At 44.3% G+C, this 18,124-nt stretch overlaps 1 protein-coding gene across 2 annotated transcripts in view; it reads left to right on the top strand.

The window, feature by feature from the left end:
* The first annotated feature begins 1,086 nt into the window (after window positions 1–1,086).
* Window positions 1,087–18,124, top strand: part of LOC147453599 (protein ZINC INDUCED FACILITATOR-LIKE 1-like) — a 132,175-nt gene continuing 115,137 nt past the window's right edge. Inside the window, exons 1-3 of one of the 2 annotated variants that reach the window (XM_086515748.1) lie at window positions 1,089–1,357; window positions 11,241–11,281; window positions 11,361–11,421. In XM_086515748.1, the coding sequence (XP_086371874.1) occupies window positions 1,204–1,357; window positions 11,241–11,281; window positions 11,361–11,421 (256 nt within the window). In that variant the 5' untranslated portion in view covers window positions 1,089–1,203. Of the gene's footprint in view, window positions 1,358–11,240; window positions 11,282–11,360; window positions 11,422–18,124 lie in introns of both variants that reach the window. The other variant, XM_086515749.1, reaches the window with a different exon arrangement.

Below are 18,124 nucleotides of genomic sequence, written 5' to 3' on the forward strand. Positions count from 1 at the left end.
TAAGTATTGGGGAGTCCTTTTGCCAAACATGCATCAATCCCTTTAAAGAAATCCTAAATAAAAGAATGCAAAATAACCAAATAACGTGTATTTTTAGTTTCTTTACACCATTTCTTTCTAAATCTCAGTCAGATTTTCTCCTTTTCCCTATTGTCTCAAGCTACTATTCTTGAATTCCAACTGGCTAAAGGCTAAGTTGAGGTACACTTTTCTTGAGCATTGCTTCACCTTGTTTGCAAGCAATGCAATCAAATGTTTTGGGTCTTGACTCACAATAAAGCATGTCTCGAGAAAATAATTTTATGGAGCCGGCTTAGGATCCCTTTCACCCATTTCGGAGAAGGTGAAAACCATATTTCAGAAGGAAAATTATGTATAAAATTGAAGTTTTCAACTAAAAATCCTTCTTGAAAAAAATTGAGGCAACCATATTTTGATTTGAGCAGGTTTTGGATAAAGTGAACCTAGTTACAACATTTTTCCCAACGAAAGAATATAAGGGCACTTTAAACTCTTTCTGTAAACTAAAACTCGTTAAATTTTACCGATTTTCTTCAAGACAAGCTCGGTATCTAGCCAAGATGTTGCAATTTTAGTCTGTTAAAAATACAACAGTATGTGTGTATACGATTTTGCATAAGGAATTCATTAGGGGGAATCTACAAAGATACCCCCTTTCGCAAAGGCAACCTTTCGCAAAGGCAACACAAAGAGGTAGTGGTAGGCTGCGGGACAAAGAGGTAGCTAACAGCCGACAGGACAACAAATGAAAGAAGAGGCCTAGACCACGAATCGCTTGTGTGCGACTTGGCTAGCACTGGGTTTGAAGTAGGGTTAGAAAAATACATTTTCCCTAACCGAAGAAAATAAGGGCAAACTTGAAATTCTCCCGGTTTTCAAGTCAAAATTTGAAGCTTTTTGTGTAGTTTTCTTCAAGGCAAGCTCAAAATCTAACCAGGATTTTACCAGCCGATTAGGAGGGTTTCACTGTTTTACTGTTCTAGGCATACTAAACCAAGGCTGTAAAAGGATTCCAATTTCCGACAATTAAAAGTTGGCGAACACTGTAACGTACACGAGATGGCGATTGCATCGCAAGGCTGGAGCTTTACGCTGCTTTTATTGGCACGATTTGCGCGTGTTTAAAAGGGTGAAAGGGGCAAGAGCTCACTCGCCAAGCTCAGCCGTCAAGCAGCTGCTGCCATGGCCGGTGACGAAGCTTATCGCCCTCTTCTGTTGCAGGAAAAGCCCTACTTCGATGGCTGCTCCGGATGCTTGGTCGAACGCCGCAAGGCTGCTTCCAAAGGTGCCCCCAAGAAGGAGTTTGCCTTGATCGCTTTCATGGTTCTTTGCAACGGTAGTCTTCCTGCGTGCTACTTTTGTCAATTCCAGCTTAATTGTGTAGAGCTTCCTCGTCGTCATTGTTCTCGCTTGTCAGGAATGGATCTTTGCATTGATAAATTCTTCTTGATTGATTGAACAAGAATTATACAGCTTGTAAATCTACCATATGACAACATTTTGGATTCTCTACAGTTTTGTCATAACTAGACTACCACTTATATAGTCAGTTTTCCTTTAAGCTCTATGCTATATATACAGGCTTCTTGCCTGCTTTCGTTTGTACATTCTTCTATGCATGCATACTTCCTGCTCAAGTGGGATATTGTTAGAGGTCGCTCACTAAATGCCCACAAGCATGCAATGCAAAATTTGCATTGATGACTTCTCTATTATTTAGTCAAATAAGTCGACTCCAAACAGCATTCAAATCTACCATGAAAAGCTGAGATTTTTGACTCGTTGGCCACTGAATGTGTGTGCCATAGATAGGACCGTGCTACCCTTATATTGTACATCTATCACCATTAAAAAAGGGCGGACCTTCAAGGTGTAGCTCAGTACATATACACAAGCATTACTTGACTGAGATTGTTTCATTGGCCGAGTCATTTTCATGTTAAATGAATTGAGACATATATTTTGGTGGACTCGAGCTCTGACATATGAGCCATGGTGCTTGACTTAGAAGCGCTTTGTGCATCACAGACCATGTAGTGCAATTGAGTCCGTTCTTTTTTGCCTTGCATCACAGAAAAAAGATAAAACAGAAATACAGCACACATCAAACAAGCCAGTCCAAACCATTAATGCTGCACCGATTTATCCTGCAAGGTTTTGAATTAAAGCAAAATCGTCGTTGGATGTGAGGTTTCTAAGAGATTTAAAGCCAGTCCAAACCATTAATGTTGCACTGATATATCCAGCAAGGTTTTGACTTAAAAGCAAAATTTGTCGTTGGCTACCAGGCCTTGGCCAAAACAGCTGGCTCTATCAGCTTGGGTCATGAAAAGTGCTCACATTGAACTCTTGAAAAGTAACACACACAAAGTTATGTCTTGATGTTCACAGTTCGAATGATTACCCTCTTTCTTGTTGTCCTTTATTCAACTTTTTTTAGAATGTTGCGATGTCTTTGATTGCCGGACACTACAAAATTTCTGGTTCTTTGAGAGCTGTAAGTCCTGTCACATGTCTAATCAGGTGGCTGCCCCCCCCCAGTGATGGACACTGTCTGTAAAAGGCAGACTCATTACCTCAAAAAGTGGCCATGTCTCAAGGTGACGTTCAAGCAGTCTGGTGTAAAAGCTGGTGTCCTCACAGCCGAGTACATCCTCTAGTAACCTCGGACCATGAATGGAAGAGATCACACGAATGGGTCAAATCATTTGATCCTGTCCTTTGCCGCCTGTGTGCAAACAATGGTGCAAGCCAGCTTTATTTTGACAATTATAGTAGCGAAAGCAGTGCTCCCCTAGAAGATTGTAGATTTGATGCTTTATTTTTTCCACGATTGGGGTCTGTGGTCAAGGATGCCGTATTGTTTTGTGTTAAGGTACAGCCAGCACCACAATGTCAACTGGTGTGGAAGCAGGTTTAGTAGTGTAATGTTTTTATGTCTATCAAAACACTTAAAACAAAAAAGGAAAAACATAATGGGCTTGGTGTCACGAGGACGTGGCAGTTATTAACCATGTCACAAGGATGTGGCTACTGCTAACCTTGGTTGTTGGTTTCTTTCCAATGGGGTTTATTTTATTTGTTTTGAGACCCTCTTTTTGAAGTAGCAAACGGTCGGACATTGTATGGCCAATGTGAACGGTAGATTCACACGCAGACGGGAAGTGGTCGGCACTGGAATTCGTATGGTAAGAGGATGTCTAGGCTCAGAGCAAGATCATATAGGTTCCCCCGTGGCACTTAGCAAGTTGGTGGATACTAGGAAGCGAACTCAATTAAGGCGTAAAGTCAAGGTGGGACTACCAACAAAAAGTATCCGACAGTTGGGCCACATTGCACTTTTGGATGCGGTCCCAATGAGGATAGATGGTCAGAAGACCAGTGGGAGCCCAACGGAAGCATCTCCTAAAATTTAGGGAACTGCTATTTTGGGCCGTGAAATGTGTTCGCGTCATTATCTCCGATATGACTAGGGGAACATTTTATAACTCTGCCGCGAAGTCAACTGATGCGTCGGTTGGGATATTTTTAAGCGGCGAACCCGAAACGGGAAAATGCTTGTAAATGCGCCAAGTGTCACATTTTCATGCACTTGCCTCTTCTAGAAAAATGGGCGTTGAATTTTTAAGCTGGGAAGGCCTCATTATGCAATCTGGCACAGGTTAAGAGCTATGGAGTGCTTCCTTTCCCTCTCATGTACCGTGTGGTGCTAGGGGTGATGCCCTACACACTACACACCGCTCTCTCTCTCCCCTACGTGCAGTTATGTGATGCCCCACAAGAGGGCTACTCATTTGACTGATGTACAGTTGTGTGGGTTCATGCTTTTGTGCTGAGGCAAGAGCCTCCTTGAGCAGGAACAGGGGTAGCTAGTTGCTGCTCCAAAGCAGGCACTGGTGAGGGTCATAACCTCACCGTACAGGTGCAAAATCAGCGTTGTGTATGCGCTGTAATTTTACTGTTTTTCAGCCATACGGACGCCAGAACCTTTGGGAATCGTGCCCCACTGGCAGAGGACAGTTAGGGGACTGTTTGGGGCGAAAACAGGGCAAAAACCAGTAAATACAGCGTGCTGAATTTACTGTTTTTGGGCAGGAATCAGAGGGTATACGCCAACGCAAGTGAGTTCCAGCAGGGGAATTGGTTTCGCGCAAGTTTTGGTCTTGTTATGTTGCCGAAATTTGGCCAAATCAAATGGTATCTAGGTGGATACACGTGAAGGATTCCCAGGACCTTACCTTGTAATTTACCCTCCTAAAGAATAAAGAAATACCGAAAGGGGCGCCAATTTTGGGGCCTACAGGTTGTCGGCGTATGCTCGGGGAATTCTAGCTTCCGAGCCGTGTGTGTATTCAAGTGTTAATTCCCGTCGCAGGTTCTCTTTGCAAAGTGCTTTGTATGTGTGTCTAAAGCTAAGAATTTCGGGTGAAAGCCGACGCCTACGGCCCTACGGGCCGGTTTCATGGTTCCGTCGCCGGGACATCAATCACTTTTTCCTTAAAGAGTGAGCCTGGATTGTTTAGGGTAAAGACACAGAGTGCAGGAACGCGGGGATTACACTATGGCCGACAAGGGGAAGGGAATTATGGAAGAGGGTTCCTCTTCAAAGGACAAGCAGGAGATTCCTATGGTTTTTGAGATTGGCGAGAGCTCACGGCCACATCAGTCTATACCTCCTGTCAATGTGAATGTCCCTCCAGTAGTACAGGGCTTTATGATAGGGCAACTTGAGGATGATGCGTTCAAAACTCAGTTAGTTGCCGCGGTGAATGTCTTTTGCAGCTGGTGCAGAATCCTAGGTTTATGGAATTCTTGCAAGCGCCCCCAGTGCAACAGCAAAATAGGCAACCTACGCCGCGTACGGAGCTTGTTGATGCTCAAGCCCAGGTACTTCATGTGGCGCAGGAGGAAAGGGAACACTCGCATGTTGCAGTGGCGGGGGCTCCAAAGCAGGTTCCTCCCGTGCTTGAACAGGTGGCTAGAACGCCTATTCCACAGGGTATGCAAGTTCAGCCCGCCACCTTTCAGAGCCAGCATGCTGTCTTGAATGGACAGGGAGCTGGATACCAGGCTATGCACTCAGTTTTTCCACCACCCACGATACATCCTGGGTATTTCGGGGGTGGATCAGTGTTCCAAAGTATGGCTGGTTATGCGCTTGGAAGTCAGCCGTACATGCCAGGAACAGTGTTCGGGGGTATGCAAGGCATCATGCCAAACCCCATGTATGGTAGTATAGGCATGTAGCAAGGTTTCCACTGCAACCAGGGCCAATTTGGGGTGCCACAGGGTCATTTTGGCATGGCTGGTTTTTCTGGACAGCAGCCAGATATCGCACCTCTGACGCAAAATGTGAATGGCCAAGGCGTGCCGATCATGCCTACTACAGTGTCCATGTTGCAGACCATTCCGTATGACAATTTGGGGGCACTAGAGAAGCCGAAGGCTTACAAAGAAGGTGGTGTAGCAGTAAAGTTCAGTACCTTCAGTGGTTTCGAGGATAAAACAAAGGCCCTTACTTTCCTCTAGCAGTTTGATATAGCTTATGCGGGAGGGAATTTTACAGAGGCCTCGAAGGTCAGGAAAGCTGCCACTTTCTTAAAGGACAATGCGCTTACATGGTGGACGACATTGTTAATGCAAGGACAGGCACCCGCCACTTGGGTTTACTTCAAGCAAATGTTTGCATCTGCTTGGCTATCAAATGAATTTGAAGCCGACGTCTTGACAGATTGGCACCAGGTTACTTCAGCTTCGTGCAAGAGCTTGCTGGAGTACAATAGGAGGTTTTGTAAAGCGTTACTCTCAGTGACCTCCTACAGATTTGTGCCATTGACAAAGCAGATAGAGAAGTACTGTTGTGGGCTGCCTAAAGGGCTTCGCGATTACTGTACAAAGAACAGAGTGGCTACCCTTACTCAGCTTATGGAAGTTGCAAACACTGGTCTTGCCTTGTTGAAAGGAGAGGATAGTGGATTTCCGAGCAGTTACAAAGGAGGGCAGCAAAAGAAAAATTCAGCGAAGAAGCCCTTTGTGAAAACGGCTCCTGATGCGTCACAGGGGTCAGAAAAGGCCACTAAAGACAAGGATTCAGCCGGGACTTCTGGAGCGCAGGCAAAGAAACAGAAAAGGAAGCCTTTTGTGCGCAAGTTGCTCAAGGAAAAGAAGGTCCTAATGGCTGAGAACAAATGCTTTATATGCGAGTAGCCTGGTCACTTTTCTATCAATTGTCCACAAAGGAAAAGGCCAGCTGACTCAGAGGATAAAGAAGACCAGAAAGGCAAGAAGCCAAAACCCACGACAGGTTTAGTGCCAGACATGGTGGGTGACAGGCCCAGCACAGATGCTAGTGAGTTATGCAGGGCATGGGGTAAAGTTAGGGATCAGACGGCACTCATCTTCTTTGATCCAGGTGCCAAAGCCAACTTTATCTCACCAAAGTTAGCTATGAAGCTGGGCATCAGAGCTGAAGAGATGGGGTACACAACAGAGGCAGGGTTGGCATGTCCTGGCCACTCAGAGTGTGTTACTCCCATCATTGGAAAACTGCGTCTGCATATTCAGTCGTATGTGGACACAGAAGAGTTTTACATCATGTCGCTGAAAGGTTGTGACGCCTTGTTGGGGATCCCGTGGATGTTCCGAGTGCATGGAGTCTTGGATGCCTACAACAAAAAGATCACTGTACAGCATAAGGGCAAAACTCACATCTTGGATGTAAAGCTTAAAGGAGAGTCAGTCCCTATTGTATCTGCTTGTGCTATCACTTCTGTAATAAAGAATCATCTTTCGGTGTACTTGATTTTTGCACGTGATGTCTCAGATAGTGGTCAGTCAAATTTATCTATGTTAGATAAAGAAAGGTCGGCATTTTTGCAAAAGTTTAGTGACTGTTTTTCCGATTCATTACCGTCGCAATTGCCGCCAGAGAGACCCGAGGACCATCGGATAGATTTGGTACCAGGGTGTAGCCCACCAAATAGACCTCCCTACAGGGTTAGTGCGGCGCAGCAGAAAGAGATTATGGGTCAGGTTGAGGAGTTATTAGAGAAGGGGCTGATTCAGCCTAGTTCTTCACCCTTTTGCTCCCCAATGCTCCTAGTGCAGAAGAAGGATGGCTCATGGTCCATGTGTATTAATTACCGTGCGTTGAATAAGAATACCATCAAGAATAGGTTTCCTATTCCTCGCATTGATGATATTCTCGATCGTTTAGAGGGTGCTGCAATTTTCAATAGGATAGACCTTAAGAGTGGGTACCATCGGATTCGTATTAAGGCCAGAGGATGTGCACAAGACTGCATTTAGAACGACATTTGGTCTTTATCAGTTTCTAGTGATGTCGTTTGGGCTAACAAATGCTCCTGCCACGTTCAACAGAATGATGGACCGGATTTTCCGCTCGCATCAACAGTTTGTTGGAACGTTCTTCGATGACATGATAGTGTATTCGAAGAATGAAGAGGAGCATAGGCGTCACTTGACCATTGTGTTCGAAGAGCTGCGTAGTCACAGGTTACTTGTCAATCCTAAGAAAAGTGAATTCTTCCTCGAAGAGATCCACTTTCTGGGCCACATAGTCTCAAAGGATGGTGTTAGAATGGATCTCGCAAAGGTCGAAGCTATCAAGACATGGCCAGACTTGAAGACTGTGCACGATGTCAAAAGCTTCTTGGGATTGTGTTCCTACTATAGAAGGTTTATCAGAAATTTTGCAGAGATAGCATCGCCTCTTCACGCATTGCAAAAGAAAGAGGTCACCTTCAGATGGACCCAAAAAGAGATTTCAGCTTTTAGTCTCTTAAAGGGAAAGTTGACTTCAGATCCAGTTATTGTTTTGCCAGATCTCAAGAAGTCATTTGTGGTCCAGTGTGATGCGTGTGGCAGTAGCATCGGAGCAGTGCTAATGCAAGATGGACGGGTAGTAGCTTATGAAAGCCGAATTTTGCAAGGGCCAGAGAGGAGTATGCAAGTCTATGAGAAAGAGCTCTTGGCCGTGATTCATGCGCTTTCTAGCTGGAAGCACTACCTCTCAGGTGCTGATTTTGTTGTCCAAACAGATCATCATACCTTGCGATACTTCTTGACACAGTCAAAGTTATTCGAAAAGCATATGCGATGGGCAAACATTCTTTCCATGTTCCACTTCCAGATTATGCATGTGGAAGGCAAGAAGAATGTTGTGGCTGATGCGTTATCAAGAAAGCCACAAATTTCAGCTGTGTCAATTCCTTATCATCATGAGTTAGATGACATGAAGGAACAGTATATTGCTGATGAAGATTTTGCAAGGATCTTTGAACAGTTACAAGAGGGGCAACATCACGAGCACTACCTCCTCAGAGATGGTTTTATGATGATGCATGGCAGACTTTGTGTCACTAGGCCACTGCGACATAAGGTCATGGAAGAGAGTCATGTCCCACTGTATGCAGGGCATCGTGGCATTGATGCAACAGTTAAAGCGGTAGAGACATTCTTCTATTGGCCTACCTTGAGGAGAGATGTGGATGCCTTTGTGCGAGCATGCATAGTTTGCCAAAAGGTCAAGTTTGACAGGCAAAAGGCACCAGGGTTGTTACAACCACTGCCGATTTTGGATAAGCCATGGGAAAGCATTGCTATGGACTTTATCTTTGATCTTCCAAGGACGCCAATAGGGAGTGATGGTATATGGACCATTAGCTGCAGGTTCAGCAAACAGGCCCATTTTATCCCTGTTAAGAAGAAGATAAAATCTGACCAGATGGCACACTTGTTCATGTACAATGTATTTAAGTACCATGGTATGCCACAATTGATTATCAATGAATGATCGTGATCCTCGCATATGACCAGTTTGTTCTGGAGAGGATTGTTTGAGAACATGGGCACTACGCTCAAGTTTTCGTCTTCGTTTCATCCACAACTGATGGACAGTTAGAAGAGGCTAATTCTACTGTCTTAAATCTGCTGAAATGCTATGTGTCCGATAATAAGGGCAAGTGGGAACAGTATTTGCCTATGCTTGAGTATGCGTACAATAATACGGTGCATTCGTCTACTGGCAAAGCACCTTTTGAGATTGTTGAAGGCGGCAAAAAGGTTCCTCCCATTTTGCATACAAAGGACAAGATCTTTGAGGCAGATCGATATGTTGAGAACATGGATGAGATGTATAAGAAGATTAAAGTTGCCTTGGAGAAGACTCAGGCAAAGCAGAAAAAGGCTGCTGATCGTCACCGTCGTGAATTGCTATTATCACCTTGTGATTCGGTTCTGTTAAGGTTCGAAAAGGCAAGGTTAAAGAAGATGAAGGGCAAAGAACGGCTGTTTCCTAAGCTCAGCATGCGTTACTATGGGCCTTTCCAAGTGCTTGACAAGATCAGCGATGTGGCTTACAGGTTGAAATTGCGTGATGCATGGAAGATTCATAATGCGTTTCACGTGAGCCTTCTAAGACCCTTCGTGGGTGATGTGCCAGAAGATATGCCAGATGAGGATCAGCCAGAAGTTGAGGAACTTGATGATCCTGGTACCTGAGCAAGTTTTTTCATATAGGTTCCCCCGTCGCACTTAGCAAGTTGGTGGATACTAGGAAGTGAACTCAATTAAGGCGTAAAGTCAAGGTGGGACTACCAACAAAAAGTATCCGACAGTTGGGCCACATTGCACTTTTGGATGCGGTCCCAATGAGGATAGATGGTCAGAAGACCAGTGGGAGCCCAACGGAAGCATCTCCTAAAATTTAGGGAACTGCTATTTTGGGCCGTGAAATGTGTTCGCGTCATTACCTCCGGTATGACTAGGGGAACATTTTATAACTCTGCCGCGAAGTCAACTGACGCGTCGGTTGGGATATTTTTAAGCGGCGAACCCGAAACGGGAAAATGCTTGTAAATGCGCCAAGTGTCACATTTTCATGCACTTGCCTCTTCTAGAAAAATGGGCGTTGAATTTTTAAGCTGGGAAGGCCTCATTATGCAATCTGGCACAGGTTAAGAGCTATGGAGTGCTTCCTTTCCCTCTCATGTACAGTGTGGTGCTAGGAGTGATGCCCTGCACACTACACACCGCTCTCTCTCTCCCCTACGTGCAGTTATGTGATGCCCCACAAGAGGGCTACTCATTTGACTGATGTACAGTTGTGTGGGTTCATGCTTTTGTGCTGAGGCAAGAGCCTCCTTGAGCAGGAACAGGGGTAGCTAGGTGCTGCTCCAAAGCAGGCACTGGTGAGGGTCATAACCTCACCGTACAGGTGCAAAATCAGCGCTGTGTATGCGCTGTAATTTTACTGTTTTTCAGCCATACGGACGCCAGAACCTTTGGGAATCATGCCCCACTGGCAGAGGACAGTTAGGGGACTGTTTGGGGCTGAAAACAAGGCAAAAACTAGTAAATAGAGCGTGCTGAATTTACTGTTTTTGGGCAGGAATCAGAGGGTATACGCCGGCGCAAGTGAGTTCCAGCAAGGGAATTGGTTTCGCGCAAGTTTTGGGATTGTTATGTTGCCGAAATTTGGCCAAATCAAATGGTATCTAGGTGGATACACATGAAGGATTCCCAGGACCTTACCTTGTAATTTACCCTCCTAAAAAATAAAGAAATACCGGAAGGGGCGCCAATTTTGGGGCCTACAGGTTGTCGGCGTTTGCTCGGGGAATTCTAGCTTCCGAGCCGTGTGTGTATTCAAGTGTTAATTCCCGTCGCAAGTTCTCTTTGCAAAGTGCTCTGTGTGTGTGTGTCTAAAGCTAAGAATTTCAGGGGAAAGCCAACCCCTACCGCCCTACGGGCCGGTTTCACTTGGACATGTTTTTGCGGGGCATTGTTTATGACCGCTCAATGATGAAATCTACAGTTGTTCTCATTCCCAGTTTGATGCATCAAATCTCAAAGCTTTGATGCATCAAAGCGTTTAAGACTCCCTTGTGGTGGTTTACAGCTTAATCTCCCAGCCTAATCAAGGGCACAATTGTAAACTTGTTTATGGACAAGGACTGATTGAATTATGCTTGATGATTTTGAATGACTTCTTGACCTAGTTATCTTCCTTTGAGATTATTATGCATTTACAGTGTGATCAGTTCATTATATTGATGACTTCAATTTAATAATTATTGTAAAGTGTCTAAGGCATTTGCGAAGGCTCTTTTTAACTTTTTCCTATTGGTAAGCTTTCCAACTCTGTCTCTTTATCTTTCAACAAGCTGTGTATTGTAACCATTCTTTGTTATGTACAGCATTGCCAATCTCATCGATATTTCCATTCATCTATTTTATGGTCAGTATCTGAAATTTGAGGCTGAAAGCAGAGCTAGGACTGTTTATTTTGTATTTGATTATGATCATGTCTTCTACAGGTTAGAGACTTCGGTATAGCAAAGGCTGATACACAAATTGCCACATATGCAGGCTACATAGGTGAAAACATCAAATACATTTTCATTATTATTATTATTTTTTTTCCGAGAAATAGATCCTTCTATTAGTTAATGAAAACTGCCCATAGGGTTACATCCACCTCTGCGAGAGAGGGCTACAACAAGCATGATGGGGAGACTCTCCCAATGAAAAAAACAGCATATATACAATGAGGCTAAATCAAGAGATGGGAGGAGGGAAGAGCCACACAGGTGGACAGTAGTGCCATCTGAGCACCCCCTGGACGATATGGAGGATGATTGTTGACATATTGGGAGAGAGGGAGACTACCTTTTTTATGGAAAGGGACGCAAAGAAGGGAGCTTTGTCGATTTTCTTTTAACATCTTGTGTGGGAAACACCGAATCACTTTTAAGTTCTTCTGATCAGTTTCTTATTTGAGGTGTTTAGTATCTCTAGCAGGTCTATGTTCTTTTTCTATTTAGAAAAGTATCTTATTATGAAAACATACGCAATATCTAAAGAAAGATAAAGAGTACACAAACCACCAATGAGTGGTGGGAAGGTGTAGGGAATGGTCCCCTGCTGACCATTCCCTGTTTTCAGGGCGACCGGTGGATGTCAGGAGCCATTGGCGGGAGTGCTGAAAACAGGGAATGGTCAATAGGGGACCATTCCCGGCTGTCAAATGTCCAGGGGAGGGGGGCAACACAGCTGCACAGACAGGCAGATGACACATGCCAAGTACGATTTGTCTGCTGAGTTGGACGCCAATGATTGGCTACTGACGAATTGCATTACATGTGCTGAGGTGTCAATCATCGTGCAATTGCAGCTAAAATTCTGCAATAAAATGGCTTGTAGATTGACAGCTCTGGTGCGCAGCCCTCTGAGCCTGGACTTTGAAGGAGGTAGGAGCCTGCAAGTGGATGCATGGTATTGTCCCCATCTACGATACCGATTCCTCACCTCATAACAGATTAAGGGTTGCGAACAATAAACGTTCATCTGAACTGATAGTGGAATGCTAAACGTCATCCTCTGGTGCAATCCTGTATATAAATCACAATGTTTACAGCATCATCCTCATGCACAAACTGCCTACAGATGCACAAACTTTCCTAATCTTACAATGTGTATATGGTATAGAAGCTCCACAAAAACATGCAAATAGTCTTCATATAGTCCGTCAAAAATACCCATATCCAATCAGTGAGGGGCTCTCATGAACATAAGACCAGCAATCTGTAAAAGGTATGAGAGCCTAGTCTAGCAAATCTGATTCTTCAAGTCGAATAAAGCTTGAGTGTTACTGGCTAAGAACCAAAATCATGTCGCTATGTTCTGGACTAGCAGTTTCCCCGTGCCATATTTGCATTGCTCAGTTGTAAGAGAAATCTCACGGATAAAAGGCTCAATAATTATTCTCTTGCTCTCTTGACAGAGGAACCTGTAGTTTCCATCCTTAAACACCAGCTTACATTTATACGCAACTTGGAAACAAAGGCTACTTCTGTGAGCCACACGCACATATGGATGTAGATGTGCCATGTGGGCACATTGTACCTACCAGCCGAGGTAAGTCCAGAGAATCTTAAGAGACCTGTGTAACAGGATTAGTCCATTATAGGATGCACACTGCATAATACTCTTTAAGTGCTATTTTCCAAACGCATTGTCGTTACCGTGTACACATATGAGCATCCTGTACCCTCATCACGCAGAGTCTAGCATATAGAAGCTGCGCTTGTGATCTCATGCTGATTCGGTGCTTGTAATGTGCAAAGTGTGCAATAGAAACTAGGCTCATTTTGGCGGGTGCTTTTAGTGGCAACTAAAATTGGATGGTCACTTTTCTGGCATTGGGGGCCTTCAGGAAAGGGGTATGGTTGCCACTTGCTAGCACCAGTAATTCATGTTGAAGAGCAGTTATTGGTAAGGGGGGAGTTGAAGAGTAGATAAGTAGCAAAGTCATCTGATGCTGTCAAGCACAATCAGCCCCTTGCTTCCTATGTCCCCCCCCCCCCCTCTTCCCCCCTGCCCCCGCGAAGCTAGTGTTGCTATACTTGCTTATTTCAATTGCTGCACCTGCATTTCAAGATCAGCCTGTAGCGCTGCCTTAGATTAGAAAGCTCATTTCAAGGGGAGGAGCATCAGCATCAATTTTTTGTTTCGCAATAGTGCTTTTTAGCATTACATTTTCATTCAATAAATCTCATGAGAAGGCTATGGCAACAACCATGGCAGCAGCAGCACCAAGATGATGCAGGTAGCAACAGAGTCGGAAGATGAAGAAGTAGGAGGGGAGGAAGATAAACAATGAAGATGTGGCAATGAAAGTTCTTTTGCAAACTCTTGGACTAGAGCTGTGTGGTGGACTCTTGGATTGGAGTTGTGCTCCTTGATTGGAGTGGTTATCATCGGTTCTTCGTGGATTGGAGATGATCTCTTGGATTGGAGATTATGGTCAGCCCGGATTGGTGTAGCTACTTTCTATTGTCATAGTTCAAACCCCAAGGGGAGGGTTGTTGGGAATTTTGGGCTTTGTCCTATATTGGTGTCTATCTCCTCTATCCTACTTGGATGCGTAGGTGGCAAAATAACCATGTGTTATCATGTGGAAAAGGTACCTAAGGGTGTGGGTACCCATGGGGGTGATAGGGATGCTTTAGGCCCTAGGGTTCAAATGCAAGAAGCGAAGGAGGGAGCAGCCAAAAGTTTGTCAGATTGCAGATAGATTTGCCACCAGCTCTAAGCCAAGATCAGACTGGATCTGCTCATAGATGTAGCCAATAGAGGTTTCTTGCTGTTGTTGAAGCTAGATTTTCTACTTGATCTAAGGCAAAAACCAACTGGATTGGCCTGTAAATTGTAGGCTAATCAGCCCAAGAGGAAACTAGCCTGTGCGAGTTGCTTGCTGTTGATTGAGAGAGAGTCTCGAGAGTCCAAAAGAGAGCTGGAACAATAGCATAGTCAGATCTAAAACGAAAATGGTGTCTCCAAATTGCATTCCAATGGAGGATCTCAAGGAGTTACATCTGTTGCATGAGCGCCAAATATCCCTTGGTACTTTTGTATATTCTGCATCAATGAAGAACTAATACTTCGATAATGAGCTAGCGTTGCGTTTGTAGAGTATGTGCTGAAAGTGTCTGTAAACGTTGTATCTCTATTTTCTTACTCCTTTTTTTTTTGTAAATCTTTGAGATTAATTTACAATTGAGAAACCTCGAGGCGAGGAAAACCCACAGAAAGGATCATGTACAAAAGAAAGAACACAGAAGTGTTCGGCTGCGACACACGTGCACACACCCCCTCCTCCTCTATTCTCTCTCTCTCTCTGTGGTAGAGATACACCATCGGCTGCGACACGCACACACCCGCTCCCCCTCTATTTCTCTCTCTCTGTGGTAGAGATACACCATCGGAAGCCTTCATCATCTCGAGGAATCACTTGTGATAGGGCATTGGTCCATGTCTTCCAAGGAGAAGACCCAGACCCATCCATTTCCATCGTTGAGACTGCCTTGTGGTGGTTTGCAGCTTAATCTCCCAGCCTAATCAAGGGCACAGAGGGAAAACTTGTTTATGGACAAGGACTGATTGAATTATGCTTGATTATTTTGAACGACTTCTTGACCGTAACGTAGTTGTCTTCCTTTGAAATGGTTATGCATTTATAGTGTGATTAGTTTATTATATTGATGACTTCAATTTAATAATTATTGTAAAGTGTCTAAGGGCATTTGCGAAGGCTTTAAGGGATCTGTCAGATCCTTTTTAACTTTTTCCTATTGGTAAGCTTTCTAACTCTGTCTCTTTATCTTTCAACAAGCTGTATATTGTAACCATTGAACCATTCTTTGTTATCTATCATTTTGTCTCTTTTTATTGAATTCAAGATGCGCTTATGGTTTTAAAAAAATTGGATCCTTAGTGCACGATCATCGAGGAATCACTTGTGATAGGGCATGATCATCAGTCGAGGAATCACTTGTGATAGGGCATTGGTCCATGTTGTCCAAGAAGAAGACCCAAACCCACCCATTTCCATCGGATCAGTACTATTCTTCAGCACCATAGCATAGGAGGAGGCTGCCATAGCCATAGTTTCAAAGAATGGCCGCTTTCATGTCTCCGTTCCCCGTTCCCGTTCCAACTTCCCGTTCCGAATCCCCGTTCCGTGTTTACAAACGTGAGTATCCGTAATAGGGAATGGCATTTTATGCCCGTTGCCGTTCCCCGTTCCGATTTCCTGTTAATGATAACTATGGCCATAGCATCTCATTTGGGTGAACTTGCAAAAGACCAAAGTGATGGTCTTCAACACCGCAACAACATGAGTGACACGATCTACATATTGGCTCACTTTTGGTGGGGAGTCAGTTGAGATAAATATTTTGAGAATACTTTCAAAGGGCCATGTTTTGCCTAGCGAGAACATCAGAGGCTCGACTTGCATGAGCATGTAAAGCACTTGGTGCATTGGAGAGGCAATGGGCATGTATACATGGTCCATAAGCTTTTGGAGTGTCGAAACTTGCTTGGAAAACAAGTATTCTTGTAGAGGTGATAGCTATCCTATGGTATAGTGCTCACTATTCTTCAGCACCATAGCATAGGAGGCTGCCGCCATAGGCTCCATAGTTACAGGGAATGGCCATTTACAGGTCTTCGTTCCCCGTTCCCCTTCCAACTTCCCGTTCCTAATCCCCGTTCTGTGTTTGAAACGTGAGTATCCGTAATAGGGAATGGCCATTTTCAGGTCTTCGTTCCCCATTCCCCTTCCAACTTCCTGTTTTGTGTTTGAAACGTGAATATTCGTAACAGGGAATGGTGTTTCATGCTCGTTGCCGTTCCCTGTTTCCCGTTCCCGAATCCTGTTCTGGGTAACTATGGTTACAGGGAGTTGCCACTTTCAAGTCTCTGTTCCCCGTTCCCGTACCAACTTCCTGTTTCGAATATGCGTTCCGTGTTTCAAACGTTGAGTATCTGTAATAGGGAATGGCATTTTATGCTTGTTGCCGTTCCCCGTTCCCTGTTCCGATTTCATGTTTTGGGTAATTATGGCCATAGCATCTCATTTAAGTGAACTTGCAAAAGACCAAAGTGATGGTCTTCAACACCTCAGCAACATGAGTGACATGATCTACATATTGGTTCACTTTTGGTGGGGAGCCAGTTGGGATAAATATTTTGGGAATACTTTTAAAGGGCCATGTTTTGCCTAGCGAGACACATTAGAGGCTCGACTTGCATGAGCATATAAAGCACTTGGTGCATTGGAGAGGCAGTGGGCATGTATACATTGTCCATAAGCTTGGGGTGTAGAAACTTGCTTGGACAAACAATATTCTTGTAGAGGTGATAGCAATCCTATGGTATAGTGCTCACAATGGTCCTCTGAGGTATGAACTTGGAGAAATACACTAGAAGGTAGCTATCTAGAAACTTTTGGTTGTAGTGTTCCATATAGTTTACGTGGCCAACATTTTTCAAGTTGCCCAATTTTGCCAGAAGCTGCACTTCAAATGAGGATGTCATGTAACTCCGGTAAAAATATTCTTGAAAGCTTGCCTAGTCCTTGGAGCGTGAGGCTTGGTAGTTATAGAACTCCACGAGTGCATCGCATTGTCTTTGAGAAAAGCGACGGTTCGAGAGATCTTTGATTCTTTGGTGTAGGTCCCTAGAACATAGATATTGTTGAACTGAGGGAGAAGTTGCAAAGCTTTCTTCCGATCTAGATCACTCTCGAAAAGGTGAAAATTTTAATGTATCCTTGAAGTCCTTGGGTTGATGCCATGCAAGTCTTGGAGGTGGATAATAGGGGTAGGCATACAAAATCCAATCGTTTTACCCAGGTAGCGGTGGGGGAGGTGGTGGCAAAGGAGAGGTTGCACCAGGTAAAACTCGGATGATTGCACCATGTTTTTGAAAACACTCTGAATCGGAATAGAAGATTGAGTAGGTTGTCGAGAGGAGGCCCTTGTACCTTCTAGTGCCGGAGGAGGAAAAGCCTGAGGCAACAAAGGTGGCAACATGTAGTTGAGAAATTGTTGAAAGATCTGCAGAATCGGGAGGTTCTACTGAGGGTGCTTCGAGAGTATGTCATGGAGTTCATCGAGAAAGAATTTCAGATACTTTGTGGAATCAAGAAGCGCCATCTTGTCCTATGTGTTTGGGAAGGGATCGGTGTGCTCTTAGCAGAGCAGATGCATGAAGCTTTGATACCACTAGGATGGAAGGGCACCACATGCCAACTGAAAAGAGCAGACGGGAAGAGACTTTAGCACTTCAAAACAGCCGAGCACAGAGAGAGAGAGAAATGAAATGTTATATTAAACGTCTTCAAAAAGCCAAAATGATCTATGAGACCAAACTGATACAATCCTTGTGGATCTAATCCAATGTCTGGTTACAAAAATAAAATGAAGTAAAGTGAAAGACTAAAACTAAAAGACTCAAATCGGCAGCCTGAAAAATCATCAGCATCATCCATGCCTGAGGATGCCCGGCATCGGGCGTTGTCCGAGAAAATATTACATCGGTCGTTGAAGAGCTTCGTCAATGTCCGCCTCTGAAATAATCGTACTGGGCATCTCCCATGTCGTGCTAGTATATTCCTGATTCTCTGGTGGAGCCTCCGTCGATGTCGTGGTCGCCCCCATAGATGTGGGCGTCTAGCTCTCCCAAGCTCAGTGGCTTTGTCCACTAATATACCTCTGGTAGAAGTGGGCTCCGA

The sequence above is a fragment of the Adiantum capillus-veneris genome, chromosome 7 (assembly GCF_014529385.1).
Source record: "Adiantum capillus-veneris isolate H3 chromosome 7, ASM1452938v2, whole genome shotgun sequence".
In the NCBI taxonomy this organism is placed as follows: Eukaryota; Viridiplantae; Streptophyta; class Polypodiopsida; order Polypodiales; family Pteridaceae; genus Adiantum; species Adiantum capillus-veneris.